This window comes from Cherax quadricarinatus, chromosome 91, assembly GCF_038502225.1.
Source record: "Cherax quadricarinatus isolate ZL_2023a chromosome 91, ASM3850222v1, whole genome shotgun sequence".
NCBI classification, from domain to species: Eukaryota; Metazoa; Arthropoda; class Malacostraca; order Decapoda; family Parastacidae; genus Cherax; species Cherax quadricarinatus.
In genome coordinates this window covers 1956017-1976695 of record NC_091382.1, presented here as the reverse complement: position 1 = coordinate 1976695, position 20679 = coordinate 1956017, and the positions used below count along the sequence as shown (strand labels likewise).

Below are 20679 nucleotides of genomic sequence, written 5' to 3'. Positions count from 1 at the left end.
TGGTGGTGGTGGTGGTGTTGCTGGTGATGGTAGTGTTGGTGTTGCTGGTAGTGTTGCTGGTGGTGGTGGTGTTGCTGGTGGTGTTTCTGGTGGTGGTGGTGGTAGTGTTGCTGGTGGTGGTGGTGTTGCTGGTAGTGTTGGTGGTGTTGCTGGTAGTGTTGGTGGTGTTGCTGGTGGTGGTGGTAGTGTTGCTGGTGGTGGTGGTGTTGGTGGTGGTGTTGCTGGTGGTGGTGGTGGTGTTGCTGGTGGTGGTGGTGGTGGTGTTGCTGGTGGTGGTGGTGGTGGTGTTGCTGGTAGTGTTGCTGGTGGTAATGTTGGTGATGACAGCTCAGTTACGTAGGAAAGACTAAATCAGTTGATATTCACATCATTGCAGAATTTCAAGGCATTAATTAGGACTCCCATTAATTAGGACTCATTAATTAGGACTCATTAATTAGGACTCCCATAGGCAACGACCTGAGGCAGAGCGGCGTCTCTTAGCCTGGAAATTCAACAATTTCCACCGACCCACCAGGCCTATGAAGATGTAAAAGTGGTAGACTCACCAGGCCTATAAAGATGCAGAAGAGCTGGACTACGTCAGTATAGGCGACAGAATAGAGGCCTCCGAAGAGAGTGTAAACAACAGCAATGGCTGCCGACACTATGATGGAGACTGTGTTACCCAGGCCCAGGATGACTGTCAGTGTTGACCCTGTGGGTGGCAGAGGTCAACGAGGTTAATAACCCTGAGGGCAGAGGTTAACGAGGTTAGTGGCCCTGGGAGGAGAGGTTAATAGTGGCCCGGGGAGGAGAGGTTAATAGTGGCCCTGGGAGGAGAGGTTAATAGTGGCCCTGGGAGGAGAGGTTAACTCTCCTGAAGACGACTGATATTGAAGCATTATTAAGAATACGCAGGATATTGAAGGATTCCTGATATTTATCAAGGATACCCCAGGATGCAAACGATCACTGGTCATCGAGGATACCCAGAATGCATGGTATCACCGCTACTACCCAAGGATGCCCAGAATATTTAAGGATTTAAGGATTACTGTAGCACTCACCGAGAGCTGCCAAGATGGACGCTGACCACAAAGTCTCCCCGGCCAGGGCTGGCAGGTAAAGCATAGCGCCCCACCTCGCACCGTAGCGCTCTTGTAGCGGGTCCAGCATTGTCACGTAGCGAGCCTCCCGCATCTTCTTAGCGAAGAATAGTCCTCCTGAGGGAAGAACACTGTAGGTGTGCACTCCGAAGAACATGCATGAGGGAGCTGTAAATCTGTACACAAAGACCATCCTCCTACAGGAAGAACAATGTCCAAAGAACATCACATAACACACTATGAAGACCAGTACAAATAACTGTACACAATATGGAGAACATTCTGGTACAAGCCACAGTGAGGTTCGTGGGAAAACAAACAAAAAACAATGTTGACGGAAATTAATATTCCGCAAGACACAAATTGCACAATTCCGTCTCTCAGATCTGTGCTCCAGTTCCCCGAATTAAGCCTGAATGCCTTCCACATCCCCCCCCAGGCGCTGTATAATCCTCCGGGTTTAGCGCTTCCCCTTGATTATAATAATATTAATCCGTCTCTCAGAGTAGCCCTCAAAGGCGTCCTCGCCTCGTTCAACACGGGGAATAACATGATACTCGGTTCCCAAATTTTTATTTCTAAATTTTGGCTTCTGGTTTCTGCTCGCTGGGAAGGACTCTGCCCACTTAGAGGAATAGGAATAGGACCTGCAAATCGACCTATTCACTGGAGGATAGGAAGTCCCAATGGATGCAGAGTTTGGAGTAAGAAACGTACCTATTCAAGGGTCTTCAAGAAGGATAGGTGGTTCCCCTGGATGCATTGTGTTTGGAACTTCAAATTTACCTATTCCTGGGTCTTTAGAAAGGGCAAATTGCCCATTGAAAGTGCACTGACTAGCCAATTCATGGGACTAGACTCGAGACTATTATCATTTTCATGGGACAAGCGCCATGGAAATGGGAGTCAGTGAGGTACACCCCCATAAAGAAGGGGAATGTAAACCGATTACCTGGATTCCTACCCCCTTAGTTATACCCCGCAAGGGGATATCCATCACAAAAAAAAATCAGTACGCCATCAACTCAGATTCACTCGTAAATGCCGTGAAATTCAACAGGTAAACGGATTACATCCCGTTAACGGGAGTTCTGTTGACGGCACCAGCTTCAACAGGACACAAAATCTGGTTGACATGGGCCTGCACTCAATTTTTCACTCTTCAACTCCCTGCAGTTGCACACGCAACATGGGCAACACCAGCGACAACATGTGTTGTCTAATGACACGGGTGTTGATGGGGGTAGATGTTGGTAGGTAGAATCTACTCAGATAGCAGATCACTCGACCCAGGTGTTGAAGCGATCTACCGGCTGAAATGACAGAGTATTATCCTCGATAGATGCGAAGATAATATACTCGGTACATAAGAATAACGTACTCAGCAGATGCGAGGATAATGTACTCAGTAGATGAGCGAATAACGTACTCAGTAGACGAGGGAATAAGTGTACTCAGTCCCCAGGAACAATTCACAAAGTAATTATGCCAAATGCTGTCATTTATTTCTTACAAAAGAATGATTTGTATGCAAATTAGCATTTTGATGTAATTCCACGCCGTACTGTATGATTATCCTTTCGTATGTTAATTCGGCACCACGTATGGACAAAGAGGATAGGTTGATGCAGCTACTGGCATGGGCAGGGGGCCCTGTAGTCGGTTTAATATATATTTTTTTACGATTTTGGATTTTGTTGGATAAGCTGAGAAAGCCTCTTCTGCTCGGCTCAGAATTTTTAAACTGGTTTTTATTCAATAACTTGAGAATGCTTCACCTGATCGGACTGAAACTTTCGCCAGTGGTGTATGCTAAGAATATTTTGAAAACTGGATTGATTTTTATGCGATAATTTGTGAATGCTTCATTCGATCGACTTCAAACCTTAAATGCTGATGTTTCCTACTTAGAAGAACCTTTGGACTGAAGTCCACAACGCCCCCGCGGCCCGGTCTGTGACCAGACCTCATGGGGGATCAGGGCCTGATCAACCAGGCTTTTAATGTTGGCCGCACGCAACCCGACGTACGAACCACAGCCTGGCTGGTCAGGTACTGACTTCAGGTGCCTGTCTAGCACCTTCTTTAAGACAGTCATGGGTCTATTTATATTGCTGGGAGGCAATTGAACAGTCTTGGGCCTGTGGCATGCAAAGAGTACGTAACCTTTATTCGGCGCATGGACACACCCTCATTTACAGGCTATCTCCCCCAACCAGCGAACCAGGTTGCTAAGAGTTGATGATGGGGCCCCATCGTTCAACTAGTGACCAGGTTCTAGCCAATAAGAAGGTGGGATTGACAATCGCAGAGGTTATGTGGATACCGCTCTCCTGTCTGCCCTTGTCATTCCCACTCTAGAGCTGGTTGAAGCACGGTCTGCTATCTTGTGGCTTCTATTTCTGCCTTGCTTACCGTGGAGTGCACTATATTTATCACTGTACATAGTGTACATATTGCTGTTATAATTGGTGAAGGATAATATAAGTCTAAACTTTTTCTACTGTGTTTATTTGCTCCCATTACACCTGGGATAACAGGCCATTTGAAATCCTAGGTTGTAATATGGGTAGCCTGTCCGAGAGCCGGACTTAGAGAAACGGTTGAGCTTAGGGTGAAGCTTGTAGCAGGAACATTGTGTCAGTTGCTTATGATCAGCCTTGCTATTGTGTGATCGTTCAACAGCTCGCTACTAGCTTGTTCAGTGTGCTCGCTTCGCTACGGTCAATCTTGTGTGCAGTCGGCTTTGCTTGTATGCGTATTCTGCAATCGTACTGTGCATAGCTAAGCGTGTTCTGCAAATTAACGTGTTACGTTGGGGTATTCGTACTGTGCATAGCGAATAACTTATGCCACCTAGACGAGTCAGACGCCTGGTGTCGGCATATACTTTGCATAACCTACCTAAATTGTCCCTACAGCGTTGTTGGCAAATTGCTCGTTCCATTGGCATTCCCTATAAACGCACTCTTACAGCTGCGCAACTGCGTTCACTTATTGCTGACATACTTATTGAAGAAGAGATGGCACATCAGACTCCTCCCTCTACGGGAGCTAGGGAAAAAACTACTATGTTCTCGCAGGAGGAAGATGATACACCTACGGAGCAAAATGGTCAGTATAGTGCACATGGGTTGTCTCAGGGTGAATCAGCGTCGTTGGCACTTCAGCTGGCAAAAATCAATCTTGAGCAAACTAGGGAACAGAGAGCATTCGCAAGGGAAGAATTTGATAGGGAAAGAGAAAGGAGGCAGTTTTCGCATTCTGTAAACGATTTCAGTTTACAAAAAGCAGTACAGCTTGTTCCCCGCTTCAATGAGGCCGAACCAGAGCAATTTTTCGAAAGCTTCGAAAATCAGGCTCGAGCCTTGAGGTGGCCGGAACAGCACTGGGCAGCGTTGGTTCATACAGCATTATTGGGTAAGGCACAGGAATTTACGTCGGTATTAACTGACGCTGAATTCTCTGATTATCAAGTAGTGAAGACCACAGTGTTGGGAGCATATACATGTATCCCAGCTAAATATCGTAAGACCTTCAAATTGAACAGGCGGCAGCTTGGTCAATCCCTGGTGGACTTTGTGAGACAGCAAACCAAAGCTTTTACCAGCTGGTATAAAGCGAGTGGTGTCTCTAACTTTGAGGAGCTGGTGCAGCTTATTCTGATTGATAACCTGCTGGAGTCTGTGGGACCAGAGGTTCGTGTCTTTCTGCAGGATCGTGACTTAACCACTGCATTGGAGGCGGCCAGGTTGGCTGATACCTTCGAAACGAACCGCTCCTTGTCCGAGCGGTCCCGTCTCTCTTTTCAACAGTCTGGCGTGAGCAGAGATCGACAACATTGGAGAATGAAGTGCCAGCCGGAGGGAGAGCGTCTACGACATCCAACCAAGTCACCTGGTGAGCCACGCTTCTCAACATATGGTCCCCCTGCGGAGAGGCAAACTACTTATGGAGCATCTCGACAACAATATTCTGAGAGGCACCAGCCAGAACGACACCACTTGCAACGTCATCAGGGAGTAAAGGGCAAGCCTGTCGTCTGCTTCAGGTGTAATAAAGTAGGTCATATCAGTTCCAACTGCCCCCAAAAACCTCAACCCATCGGGAAAATCTCTAATATCCCTAGTAACATGTCCCCTAGAGAAGTAGAAAAAGGTATGGCCCCTTATTATTGCGAAAGTCTTATTTCCCTTCAGGAAAACTCAGAACCAACTAAAGTAAATACCTTTAGAGATACTGGAGCATATTGCTCACTTGTCAGAGAAGGAATATTACCCCTTTCAGAGAATACTTCTTTGAATTCCTCAGTTTTATTGGAAGCCTATGGAGGAACTATATATTCTGTTCCTTTGCATAAAATTTATGTACAGTGCAAATATTACACTGGGTACTTGACTGTAGGTATCTCAAAAGGATTTCCCATGAAAAATGCCATGTTATTACTGGGTAATAACATTACTACTGTTACTTCGTGTCCTGAACCTATAATGATTAATGCTTCTCCAGTGTTGGCCATAACTCGGGCAACATCCCAAGGGTTGTCTGGGGAGAATGTTGACCTATCCTTGGACGACTCCGATCTCGGAATAGCCACGTTGTTTTATGAGACACACCGGCCGGAGTCTCGTAAATCAAGTGAACAGACCCCGATCAAGCCTTCCTATTCCCAGGTTGCAGGATTGCCAGATGTCTCTGTTTCCATGCCCGAGGGACTGTCCTTCCGGGAGGAACAACGTAAGGACCCTTCGTTAAAATTCACTTTTGAGGCAGCCATGGGTAAATCCTCTTTGGGTCATCCAGTCAAGTATGAAGTTAAAAATGATTATTTGGTATGCACTGAGACTGGTAAGGAGACAGAGGGCCGGCAATTATACGACAGGTTAGTGGTTCCAACCAAGTATAGACCTCAGATATTAAATATAGCTCATAATACGTCATCAGGAGGTCACTTAGGAATTACAAAAACCTTGTATAGAATCACAAAAGAATTTTATTGGCCAACATTAAAGAAAGATGTGAAGAATCATATTAGGTGTTGCCGAGAATGTCAGCAAGTTGGAAAACCTGGACATTCTATTAAACCTGCACCTCTCCAACCCATACCTGCTGATGGAGAACCTTTTGCAGATTTAATTATAGATTGTGTAGGTCCACTACCTAAGTCAAAGTCTGGAAATCAGTATTTATTTACAATTATGGATAAAGTAACCAGATATCCTGAAGCGATCCCAATGCGTAGTATCAATACTAAAGCTATTCTCAAAGCTTTAACAAAATTCATTTCTTGTTTTGGCATTCCTAAAACTATACAAAGTGATCAAGGTACTAACTTCACTGCCAAAGCATTTAGGGAAGTATTAACTAGGTTAGGGATAATTCACAACTTATCCACTGCCTATCACCCTCAGTCCCAAGGCGCCTTGGAAAGATTCCACCAAACATTAAAAACAATGATGAGAAGTTTTTGCATGCACTTTCCGACAGATTGGGATGAATCTCTACCATTGTTGCTGTTCTCAGTACGAGAGACGGTGCAAGAGTCTACAGGGTATAGTCCGTTTGAGCTGATCTTTGGGCACAATGTACGAGGTCCTCTTCGGGTGCTCAAAGAAGGATGGATGGGAGAAGACGTAAGCTCAGCACTCTACAACCCGTCTTCAAGGTTGCAGGTGGCACGTGAGTTAGCCACGGCTAACCTAAAAATAGCTCAAAGTAAGATGAAACAGAGGTATGACAAAAGTGCACAATTCCGCTCCTTCCATCCAGGAGACAAGGTGTTGGTGCAGGAACCTATACCTGGCCACACCTTGAAAGCTAGATATACGGGACCTATGCAGATTGTAAGTAGATTATCTGATTTAAATTATGTGGTAGCTCCCATTGATAAGACCTCAAAAACAAAAACTTACCACATTAATCAAATCAAGGCCTTTCATACACCAGATAAAGTCCCAGTAATGACTCTGTCCTCTACCTCTGAGGACGACTCTGACTCTTTGCACTCTATCTCTGAAATTAATACTAAACTTTCAAATTCTGTCCTCCTCAAGGATCCTAGCCCGTTAATGGATGGATTATCTGAAATACAAGCAACAAATTTAACTGAGCTTCTACAGTCATATCCTAATATTTTTTCGGATGTGCCGAAAAAATGTACGTTAGGTTACCATGATGTAGATGTGGGAAAATCTAAACCAATTAAACTCTCCCCCTACAGAGCTAATCCTGAAAAGCAAAGGCTACTTCAGCAGGAAGTAGACTTCTTGTTAGAACATGGTTTAGTGGAGGAGTCATCTAGTCCATGGGCTTCACCGTGCATCCTAGTAAAGAAGGCTGATGGAGGGTTTCGTATGTGCACAGACTACCGTAAAGTGAACGAGGTCACAATTACAGATGCTTACCCTCTTCCTCGTCTGGATGACGTAATTGACTTTGTGGGTAAGGCTACTTTTGTGTCCAAATTAGATCTCCTTAAAGGTTACTATCAGGTACCTTTGACAGATAAGGCGAAGGAAATCTCTGCCTTCGTAATTCCAGGAGGTCATTATCAGTATACAGTTACCCCCTTCGGAATGAAAAATTCCCCCTCTTCATTCCAGAAACTCATCCATCAGGCTATTAAAGGACTTGAAGGCACGGCAGCATACCTAGATGATATTGTTGTGGTGTCTGATACTTGGGATCAACACCTACTTAGACTTAAAGCTCTGTTTGAGACCTTTAAGAATTCCCAATTAACAGTTAATTTGTCTAAATCTTCCTTTGGCCAGGCCACTATCACTTTTCTAGGCCATGAAGTAGGTAGTGGTAATGTTGCACCTAAACTTGCTAAAGTTCTTTCGATTAAAGATTATCCAGTTCCTCATGATAGGAAATCTCTTCAACGTTTCCTAGGCATGATAGGATTTTACAGAAGATTCTGTAAGAATTTCTCAGATATTGTAGCCCCTCTTACCTCTCTTACCAGTCATAAAGTTCCCTTTAATTGGACGTCAGATTGTAACACTGCTTTTAATAAAGCAAAAAGATTATTGTGCTCTGCACCCATTCTCCTGTCTCCAGACTTCTCCAAACCTTTTTCATTACAGGTTGATGCTTGTGAGTCTGGGGTTGGGGCGGTACTATTACAAATCGGGAACAAGGAGTTGCAGCCTGTAGCATACTTTTCAGCTAAGTTCCAGCCACATCAGAGAGCTTACTCTACCATTGAAAAAGAAGCCCTCGCGCTGGTAATGGCTTTGGAGCATTTCGATGTTTATGTGGGCCAGACATCGCAGGTGGTCACAGTCTACAGTGATCACAACCCGTTAGTCTATCTCCAAGCCATGAAGAATCACAACACAAGGCTTATGCGTTGGACGCTCAGGCTGCAGCCCTATAACTTCAAAATTCGTTACATTGCCGGCAAAGAAAATGTGTTGGCAGACTCTTTGTCAAGAGTCTAGTTTATTATTTTATTTAGGTTAGGATGTATTTGTGGTAACCCCTTTCAAGCTCTTTTTTTTATCCCCTGATGTGGGGGTTTTTTTTAGTGAGGGGATACGGGCTACCGTCCGCTTGTATCTTGGACCTATGTTGGCTTATCTGACTGCTGTCTCACTCTGAGTTTAGGGTTTGGCTTTCAGGCACTAGGAAAGCTGAGCTCTATCTAAGAGTTGGATGGTGGAGAGGATAGGCGGTCCCATTATTTTGTGCCATGGCGGCACGGTTACCACTGGGAGGTGGCAGCCTAATCCTGAGCCTTCTCGGGGGTGGGGGTGTGGCATGCAAAGAGTACGTAACCTTTATTCGGCGCATGGACACACCCTCATTTACAGGCTATCTCCCCCAACCAGCGAACCAGGTTGCTAAGAGTTGATGATGGGGCCCCATCGTTCAACTAGTGACCAGGTTCTAGCCAATAAGAAGGTGGGATTGACAATCGCAGAGGTTATGTGGATACCGCTCTCCTGTCTGCCCTTGTCATTCCCACTCTAGAGCTGGTTGAAGCACGGTCTGCTATCTTGTGGCTTCTATTTCTGCCTTGCTTACCGTGGAGTGCACTATATTTATCACTGTACATAGTGTACATATTGCTGTTATAATTGGTGAAGGATAATATAAGTCTAAACTTTTTCTACTGTGTTTATTTGCTCCCATTACACCTGGGATAACAGGCCATTTGAAATCCTAGGTTGTAATAGGGCCCCTGACACTTAGTGTTTTATCGTGCTAGTGGCTCCCCTGCTTTTCATTGGGGGATGTTACATCGTCTGCTTAGGTAAGGTTTGTCAGGAAACAGGACAAGTGTTTCCTGACGCGGGTCATATGATCCAGCTGGAGCTTTTGGTCATCTGACCGAGGCCTTCCACTGGCTTACCACTCCAACACTTTAAAAATTATGGTTATGATTATATTAATTTTTTATTACAAGAGGCAAGAACATGCAGAATTAGACAGGAAGGGGATGATAAAGGAAGGAACCAGCGTCACTGGAACAGAATGCTCGTGCAGTATTTATGGAACATTGTTGTAAGAATGAGCTGGTTGGAAGATTATCCATCTTAGTGTCCTCTCCTCCAGGAAAGATTTCTTAAATAACAACAAGGCACAATACCGTGACTGGAACGATACACAAATAACCCGCACATACACAATACACAAATAACCCGCACATACACAATACACAAATAACCCGCACATACACAATACACAAATAACCCGCACATACACAATACACAAATAACCCGCACATACACAATACACAAATAACCCGCACATACACAATACACAAATAACCCGCACATACACAATACACAAATAACCCGCACATACACAATACACAAATAACCCGCACATACACAATACACAAATAACCCGCACATACACAATACACAAATAACCCGCACATACACAATACACAAATAACCCACACATAAAAGAGAGAAGCTTACGACGACGTTTCGGTCCGACTTGGACCATTGACAAAGTCACACTGTGTAAAGATTTCTTCGCTAGTCTACTCTCTGAGGAGTCCTGTAGCCTCCTTCCTGTCCTATTGTGTGAAGAAATGGTCAGGGCCGAGGATGTTCCTAGTGGTGTGATACACATCTCAGAACTGCACAGAGGTAATAATGTCACAGTACTCACCAAGGGTAAGACTGATAGCGTAGCCGAAGGGTGCCTGGCACCAGATAAGACCACTGCTGAAGATAGCCTCTGCAGTGCCATTGATGTAGCCTCCTCCTACCCAGGTTGCTGCAACAACAAAACAACAGTGTTACCAGTCGGTAGCTTGCAATAATGATTAAGAGTCACTAAGAGGGTATACAGATAGCCTACTTCAAGATAATGTTCATGTTGGCTTCTAGCCTCTCCTCTTTCCTGTATCAAAATCCTTCCGGGAGGATTTCGAAAAACAAAACCTAACATTCTAACCAAATATAATATTCTTAGTGTGTAGAACGTTAAATTACCACCCATAACAACACAATAAGCTGTCTGTGTCTGTATAATGGAACTTAAAGTCCAATAATCCTGACAAGTGGCGCAGCAGCTATGCAAATATCATAACATTTTCCCTTAAGGGTGTAACGCAAGTCCATTAAGGGACAATTGTCCCGGAATACAAGAGATTCTGGGAAAATTGGGCCGTCGTTCCCAGCAAGGGCATCAAACGTCGGGAACTGCACTATCATCGGGAGAAAACAAGGAAGTCTCTGAGATGAGAGGCGGGTCAATACAACAAGACTGGATGGGGTAATTTCCTGTCAACTCTAAGCTCTTTGAAGAACGATATTTAACTCTTTCCATGGCAGAAGATTGAAGGAAGGGGAGGAGGAGGAGGAGGAGGAGGAGAAAAAGGAAGAGAAGCAGTAGTAGTAGTAATACTGGTAGTATAACAGTGACAGCAGGTGTAAGGTGACTAACACCCAGGTACCTACTTACTGTTAAGTGAACAGTAGCAGTAGATACAAGGAATGTAGCACCCAGCTACCTACTTACTACTAGATAAACAGGACAGGTATCATCTCGCCCTGAATTAAACCCGGGTCATTGCAGTTGTGACCCCAACACACACACACACACACACACACAAACACACACACGCGCGCGCGCACACACACACACACACACACACACACACACACACACACACACACACACACACACACACACACACACACACACACACACACACACAGCAACTGGCTCCTTGAATTTAACCCTGCCAAATGCAAAGTCATGAAGATTGGGGAAGGGCAAAGAAGACCGCAGACACAATATAGTTTAGATGGCCAAAGACTGCAAACCTCACTCAAGGAAAAAGACCTGGGGGTGAGTATAACACCGAGCATATCTCCTGAGGCGCACATCAATCAGATAACTGCTGCAGCATACGGGCGCCTGGCAAACCTACGGATAGCGTTCCGATACCTCAGTAAGGATTCGTTTAAGACTGTATACCATTTATGTCAGGCCCATACTGGAGTATGCAGCACCAGTTTGGAATCCACACCTAGTCAAGCACGTCAAGAAATTAGAGAAAGTGCAAAGGTTTGCAACAAGACTAGTCCCAGAGCTACGGGGATTGTCCTACGAAGAAAGGTTGAGGGAAATCGGCCTGACGACACTGGAGGACAGGAGGGTCAGGGGAGACATGATAACGACATATAAAATACTGCGCGGAATAGACAAGGTGGACAAAGACGGGATGTTCCAGAGATGGGACACAGACACAAGAGGGCACAATTGGAAGTTGAAGACTCAGATGAATCAAAGGGATGTTAGGAAGTATTTCTTCAGTCATAGAGTAGTCAGGCCGTGGAATAGCCTAGAAAGTGACGTAGTGTAGGCGGGAACCATACATAGTTTTAAGGCTAGGTATGATAGAGCTCATGGGGCAGGGAGAGAGAGGACCTAGTAGCAATCAGCGAAGAGGCGGGGCCAGGAGCTGTGACTCGACCCCTTCAACCACAAATAGGTGAGTACAAATAGGTGAGTACACACACGTCAATACTGGCGCCTCAGGAGACAACACAGAGTAGACAAGAGGATCTATTTCTTGCACAATAGAGCAGTATTGCCAAGTGTTTGTTGTCAGAGATCTTGCCAGAAGACTCGTGATTAGCAATAAATTGGAAAGATGGTTGAGGGACCAAGACGGAGCTAACAAGCACACAGCCATGTGTGCACCATATCTGACACAGCCATGTGTGCACCATATCTGACACTCATGCAGCCAGGTGTGCACCATATCTGACACAGCCATGTGTGCACCATATCTGACACTCATGCAGCCAGGTGTGCACCATATCTGACACAGCCATGTGTGCACCATATCTGACACTCATGCAGCCAGGTGTGCACCATATCTGACACAGCCATGTGTGCACCATATCTGACACTCATCCAGCCAGGTGTGCACCATATCTGACACAGCCATGTGTGCACCATATCTGACACAGCCATGTGTGCACCATATCTGACACAGCCATGTGTGCACCATATCTGACACTCATGCAGCCAGGTGTGCACCATATCTGACACAGCCATGTGTGCACCATATCTGACACTCATGCAGCCAGGTGTGCACCATATCTGACACAGCCATGTGTGCACCATATCTGACACTCATGCAGCCAGGTGTGCACCATATCTGACACAGCCATGTGTGCACCATATCTGACACTCATGCAGCCAGGTGTTCACCATATCTGACACAGCCATGTGTGCACCATATCTGACACAGCCATGTGTGCACCATATCTGACACAGCCATGTGTGCACCATATCTGACACAGCCAGGTGTGCACCATATCTGACACAGCCATGTGTGCACCATATCTGACAGCCATGTGTGCACCATATCTGACACAGCCATGTGTGCACCATATCTGACACTCATGCAGCCAGGTGTGCACCATATCTGACACAGCCATGTGTGCACCATATCTGACACAGCCATGTGTGCACCATATCTGACATACAGCCATGTGTGCACCATACCTGACACTCATACAGCCATGTGTGCACCATATCTGACACTCATGCAGCCAGGTGTGCACCATATCTGACACTCATGCAGCCAGGTGTGCACCATATCTGACACAGCCATGTGTGCACCATATCTGACACAGCTATGTGTGCACCATATCTGACACAGCTATGTGTGCACCATATCTGACACAGCCATGTGTGCACCATATCTGACACAGCCATGTGTGCACCATATCTGACACAGCCATGTGTGCACCATATCTGACACAGCTATGTGTGCACCATATCTGACACAGCTATGTGTGCACCATATCTGACACAGCCCCGTGTGCACCATACCTGACACACAGCCATGTGTGCATCATACCTGACACTCATACAGCCATGTGTGCACCATACCTGACACACAGCCATGTGTGCATCATACCTGACACTCATACAGCCATGTGTGCACTATACCTGACACTCATACAGCCGTGTGCACCATACCCGACACTCATACAGCCGTGTGCACCATACCCGACACTCATACAGCCATGTGTGCACCATACCTGATACTCATACAGCCATGTGTGCACCATATCTGACACACAGCCATGTGTGCACCATACCTGACACTCATACAGCCATGTGTGCACTATTCCTGACACACACAGCCATGTGTGCACCATACCTGACACTCATACAGCCATGTGTGCACCATACCTGACACTCATACAGCCATGTGTGCACCATATCTGACACACAGCCATGTGTGCACCATACCTGACATACAGCCATGTGTGCACCATACCTGACACACAGCCATGTGTGCACCATACCTGACACTCATACAGCCATGTGTGCACCATACCTGACACACAGCCATGTGTGCACCATACCTGACACACAGCCATGTGTGCGCCATACCTGACACACAGTCATGTGTGCACCATACCTGACACAGCCATGTGTGCACCATACCTGACACTCACACAGCCATGTGTGCACCATACCTGACACTCACACAGCCATGTGTGCACCATACCTGACACACAGCCATGTGTGCGCCATACCTGACACACAGCCATGTGTGCACCATACCTGACACACAGCCATGTGTGCACCATACCTGACACACAGCCATGTGTGCACCATACCTGACACTCACACAGCCATGTGTGCACCATACCTGACACACAGCCATGTGTGCACAATACCTGATACACAGCCATGTGTACACCATACCTGACACACAGCCATGTGTGCACCATACCTGACACACAGCCATGTGTGCACCATACCTGACACTCATACAGCCATGTGTGCACCATACCCGACACTCATACAGCCATGTGTGCACCATACCCGACACTCATACAGCCATGTGTGCACCATACCTGACACTCACACAGCCATGTGTGCACCATACCTGACACTCACACAGCCATGTGTGCACCATACCTGACACTCACACAGCCATGTGTGCACCATACCTGACACACAGCCATGTGTGCACCATACCTGACACACAGCCATGTGTGCACCATACCTGACACTCACACAGCCATGTGTGCACCATACCTGACACTCACACAGCCATGTGTGCACCATACCTGACACTCACACAGCCATGTGTGCACCATACCTGACACTCATGCAGCCAGGTGTGCACCATACCTGACACTCATACAGCCATGTGTGCACCATACCTGACATACAGCCATGTGTGTGCACCATACCTGGCACTCACACAGCCATGTGTGCACCATACCTGACACACAGCCATGTGTGCACCATACCTGACACACACAGCCATGTGTGCACCATACCTGACACTCACACAGCCATGTGTGCACCATACCTGGCACTCACACAGCCATGTGTGCACCATACCTGGCACTCACACAGCCATGTGTGCACCATACCTGACACACAGCCATGTGTGCACCATACCTGGCACTCACACAGCCATGTGTGCACCATACCTGACACTCACACAGCCATGTGTGCACCATACCTGACACTCACACAGCCATGTGTGCACCATACCTGACACTCACACAGCCATGTGTGCACCATACCTGACACTCACACAGCCATGTGTGCACCATACCTGACACTCACACAGCCATGTGTGCACCATACCTGACACTCACACAGCCATGTGTGCACCATACCTGGCACTCACACAGCCATGTGTGCACCATACCTGACACTCACACAGCCATGTGTGCACCATACCTGACACTCACACAGCCATGTGTGCACCATACCTGACACTCACACAGCCATGTGTGCACCATACCTGACACTCACACAGCCATGTGTGCACCATACCTGACACTCACACAGCCATGTGTGCACCATACCTGACACTCACACAGCCATGTGTGCACCATACCTGACACTCACACAGCCATGTGTGCACCATACCTGACACTCACACAGCCATGTGTGCACCATACCTGACACTCACAGCCATGTGTGCACCATACCTGACACTCACACAGCCATGTGTGCACCATACCTGACACACAGCCATGTGTGCACCATACCTGACACTCACACAGCCATGTGTGCACCATACCTGACACTCACACAGCCATGTGTGCACCATACCTGACACTCACACAGCCATGTGTGCACCATACCTGACACTCACACAGCCATGTGTGCGCCACATCTAACACACAAGCAAAACAGAGTAAGGATTGTGGACGCTGACGGTAGTGAAAGAGGGACGTAAAAATCCATCAGTGTTTTCTCCACTCACACAAAACACAATCACCAGACGACTCCATAAAAGGTATAACCTGTGGGATTCACCTGTTACGCACCTATTGACTCGGCTGTTCAAAATTTATTGAAAGACAAGAGGAGGCAACGAGATGCCTGAAGAGTTCCACTGCCAGAGTCAGATCAGTACAGATCACTGCCACAGTCTCATCACTCCCAGTCACATCATTACAGATTACTGCCATAGTCTGATCACTGCCACAGTCCGATCACTGCCACTGTCAGATCAATACAGATCACTGCCACTGTCAGATCAGTACAGATTACTGTTACTGTCAGATCAATACAGATCACTCCTACTGCCAGATCAATACGGATCACTGAGACGTAGGTCACTTCAAGTCTCCTCTGCTTCTATCAACTTTGCTGTACTCGACTGAAGAAGCCTACTGTGTAGGCGAAACGTTTCGAAATAAAGATACCTAACTGTTGCATATGTCTTACCTAAACATAAGGAGATAAAACTGGAGTAGCACTGCAGAAGGCCTACTGGTCCATACAAGGCACGTCCTTCTCTAAAGCACCTTTCCCACCCACCTTTGTGTACAACTTTTTCTCAAGGTTACCCAAGAATTGGCTGCAGTTCCTCAGGTACTAACCTACTGCTTCCACTGCCTCTGTTTCATCTGTGTGGGCGAAACGTTTTGGAATGAAGTTACCTGACTGTTGTAGATGAATGGTTCAGAGAACCGACATGTTGTTGAATTAGACACATGTGCAACTCTTGGGTATGTTTATTGAGGAAACGTTTCGCCACACAGTGGCTTCATCAGTCCATACAAAGGAGAAACTTGAAGAAAAGTTTCTCCTTTGATAAATTAGACACATGTGCAACTCTTGGGTATCTGCACATGTCTAATTTATCAACATGTCGGTTCTCTGAACCATTCGTCTACAAAGTTTCTCCTTTGTATGGACTGATGAAGCCACTGTGTGGCGAAACGTTTCCTCAATAAACATACCCAAGAGTTGCACATGTGTCTAATTCAAATTACCTGACTGTTGCAGATGTGACTTGTTAGGTTGTCGGTATTGTTCACGTAGAGAGGCGACCTGGAACTACTGAGGAAGGTGACCTGGAACTACTGAGGAAGGTGACCTGGAACTACTCAGGAAGGTGACCTGAAACTACTTAGGAAGGTGAACTGGAACTACTTAGGAAAGTGGCCTGGAACTACTCAAGATGACCTGGAATTACTCAGGAAGGTGACCTGAAACTACTCAGGAAGGTGACCTGGAACTACTCAGGAAGGTGACCTGGAATTAATCAGGAAGGTGACCTGGAAGTACTCACCCGTCATAGTCAGGATGCCAACCAAGCTGCCAATGTCCCTGCCAGCCAGCATCACCTCATCTGTGGTCTTGACGCCTCTCCTTCGCCACGCTGACCACAGACCGATGCCCAGAATAACCAGATAGAAGATTATGATTGATACCAGACCAACCACGTTCACTCCTTCCGTCCTTCTGTACAAATACACATCATAAGAACATAAGAAAGTAGGAACACTGCAGAAGGCCTACTGGCCCATACGAGGCAGGTCCTCATCAAAACGACAACTACCTAGAGCTACTCAAGAAACAACTCCAGCACCCCCCAACACCAATCAAACCCAGCCCCTCCCATCGTATTGTACTAATCAAATTAGATTAGAAGTAGTAGTTGTAGTACTGATATGTTATTTTACTGATCAAATTAGATTAGTAGTAGTACAGTGAGTACAACTCTGAGTATGCCTGGGTCCATTTCCATGTGTACAGATAAGTGAGTACATGTACTTACCTTCCATCGGCAAAGTTAGTGGAGTTGACGGCACTTTCCAGACTCTCCATGATCACAACTCTGTAGGAACAACAACATTACACTCTGATCACAACATTACATTGCATAAACAACAACCTTACATTGCAGGAACAAAAAGGTAAACATTGTGGGAACGAAATTCGTAACCTGAGGTTTCCGTGTGTAAGGCTGGTGAGTCCCGTTTTTACTCGTGAGTGAATGAACTCTCCAGCACCAGAGAGATGAAAGTTAAGACACATGTGCAACATCTGGGTATCTTTATTGTAGTAGACGTTTCGCCATCCAGTGGCTTTATCAATACAGATTCTAGGACATAATAGGAAGACAGTAGAACTATATACAAAAGATGAGGTAATCAGTCCCTCGGCCTTGGAGTTAGTGTTCACAGCATCGTGGTGGAGGAGAGTCTGGAGAGTCTGACTGATTACCTCATCTTTTGTATATAGTTCTACTGTCTTCCTATTATGTCCTAGAATCTGTATTGATAAAGCCACTGGATGGCGAAACGTCTACTACAATAAAGATATCCAGATGTTGCACATGTGTCTTAACTTTCATATTGTCGGTATTTTATACCTTTCTTTGCACAGCACCAGAGAGATGATGAATTAGACACATGTGCAACTCTTGGGTATCTTTATTAAGGAAACGTTTCGCCACACAGTGGCTTCATCAGTCCATACACAGGAGAAGCATGTATGGACTGTATGTAATAAAGTTGGTAGAATTACCGACAATATGTAAAGTAAAAGGACACAAGTGCAACTAATGTGACATTTTATTGTGGCAACGTTTCGCTCTCCAGGAGCTTTATCAAGCCATTACAAACAATACATGGAAATACAAACTCATATGCAGTATAATGTGATCCTTTATTGACTACGTTTCGCCCACACAGTGGGCTTTTTCAAGTCATAAACAGATCTGTTTGTGACTTGAAAAAGCCCACTGTGTGGGCGAAACGTAGTCAATAAAGGATCACATTATACTGCATGTGTTGATATTTCCATTGTGTCGGTATTTTATACCATTTATTTCCACAAACAATACATGGACATAAATTAGACACATGTGCAACTCTTGGGTATCTTTATTGAGGAAACGTTTCGCCACACAGTGGCTTCATCAGTCCATACAAAGGTGAATCTTGAAGAACAGGAGGAGAATGAGGTAATCAGTCCCTCAACCTTGAGTCGATGTGGTCAGTCCATCAATCTTGAATAGAATACGGCATACGTGCTGAGAAGGAGCTTATAAACCTATGACTGCTGCACCTCTCCTGCCAACGGTTTATAAGCTCCTTCTCAGCACGTATGCCGTATTCTATTCAAGATTAATGGACTGACCACATCGACTCAAGGTTGAGGGACTGATTACCTCATTCTCCTCCTGTTCTTCAAGATTCTCCTTTGTATGGACTGATGAAGCCACTGTGTGGCGAAACGTTTCCTCGATAAAGATACCCAAGAGTTGCACATGTGTCTAATTTATCAACATGAAGGTTCTCTGAACCATTCATCTACAAACCTGTCAGACACTGCAACTTCTTGGGATCTTAATACTTGGGAATTCTTCGCTTGCCTAATTCTTGGGCACGACCTACTTCAACATTGATGAACATCAAAATGGTATATAATACCGACAGGTTGTTAGGTAAGACACATATGCAACAGTTAGACAACTTTATTCCGAAACGTTTCGCCTACACAGTAGGCTTCTTAAGAACATAAGAACATAAGAAAGGAGGAACACTGCAGCAGGCCTGTTGACCCATACTAGGCAGGTCCTTTACAATTCATCCCACTAACAAACATTTGACCCACCCAATTTTCAATGCTACCCAAGAAATAAGCTCTGATGTGCAAGTCCCACTCAAATCCAACCCCTCCCACTCATGTACTTATCCAACCTAAATTTGAAACTACCCAAAGTCCTAGCCTCAATAACCCAACTAGGTAGACTGTTCCACTCATCAACTACCCTATTTCCAAACCAATACTTGCCTATGTCCTTTCTAAATCTAAACTTATCTAATTTAAATCCATTACTGCGGGTTCTCTCTTGGAGAGATATCCTCAAGACCTTGTTAATATCCCCTTTATTAACACCTATCTTCCATTTATACACTTCGATCAGGTCTCCCCTCATTCTTCGTCTAACAAGTGAATGTAACTTAAGAGTCTTCAATCTTTCTTCATAAGGAAGATTTCTAATGCTATGTATTAATTTAGTCATCCTACGCTGAATGTTTTCTAACGAATTTATGTCCATTCTGTAATATGGAGACCAGAATTGAGCTGCATAATCTAGGTGAGGCCTTACTAATGATGTATAAAGCTGCAGTATGACCTCTGGACTTCTGTTGCTTACACTTCTTGATATAAATCCCAGTAATCTATTTGCCTTATTACGTACGCTTAGGCATTGCTGTCTTGGTTTAAGGTTGCTGCTTACCATAACCCCCAAGTCCTTTTCGCAATCTGTATGGTTAAGTTCTACATTATTTAACTTATAAGTGCTAGGGTTATGGACACTCCCGAGCTTCAGAACCTTGCATTTATCTACATTGAACTGCATCTGCCACTTTTCTGACCAAGAGTAGAGTTTGTCTAAATCCTCCTGAAGTTCCCTAACATCTACGTTTGAATCAATTATCCTACCTATCTTCGTGTCATCGGCGAATTTGCTCATATCACTAGTAATTCCTTCATCAAGATCATTGATATATATTATAAACAACAACGGGCCCAAGACTGATCCCTGTGGAACGCCACTTGTTACTGATCCCCACTCGGATTTAACCCCATTTATGGACACTCTTTGCTTCCTGTCTGTGAGCCATGATTCGATCCACGAGAGCACCCTTCCCCCAATGCCATGAGCTGCTACTTTCTTCAACAGTCTTTGGTGCGGAACTCTGTCAAATGCCTTACTAAAATCTAAGTAAATAATATCAAATTCTTTGTCGTGGTCAACAGCCTCAAAAGCTTTACTGAAGAAAGTTAATAAATTAGTTAGACAAGACCG

At 45.5% G+C, this 20679-nt stretch overlaps 1 protein-coding gene across 1 annotated transcript in view; it reads right to left on the bottom strand.

The window, feature by feature from the left end:
• ChT (choline transporter) overlaps positions 1-20679 on the bottom strand; it is an 85013-nt gene that overhangs the window by 26602 nt on the left and 37732 nt on the right. The window contains exons 2-6 of the mRNA XM_070104318.1: positions 17632-17691; positions 17143-17315; positions 10221-10328; positions 1050-1205; positions 549-697 (exon numbers count right to left, since the gene is read on the bottom strand). Of these exons, the coding sequence (XP_069960419.1) occupies positions 549-697; positions 1050-1205; positions 10221-10328; positions 17143-17315; positions 17632-17681 (636 nt within the window). The 5' untranslated portion in view covers positions 17682-17691. The remainder of the gene's footprint in view (positions 1-548; positions 698-1049; positions 1206-10220; positions 10329-17142; positions 17316-17631; positions 17692-20679) is intronic.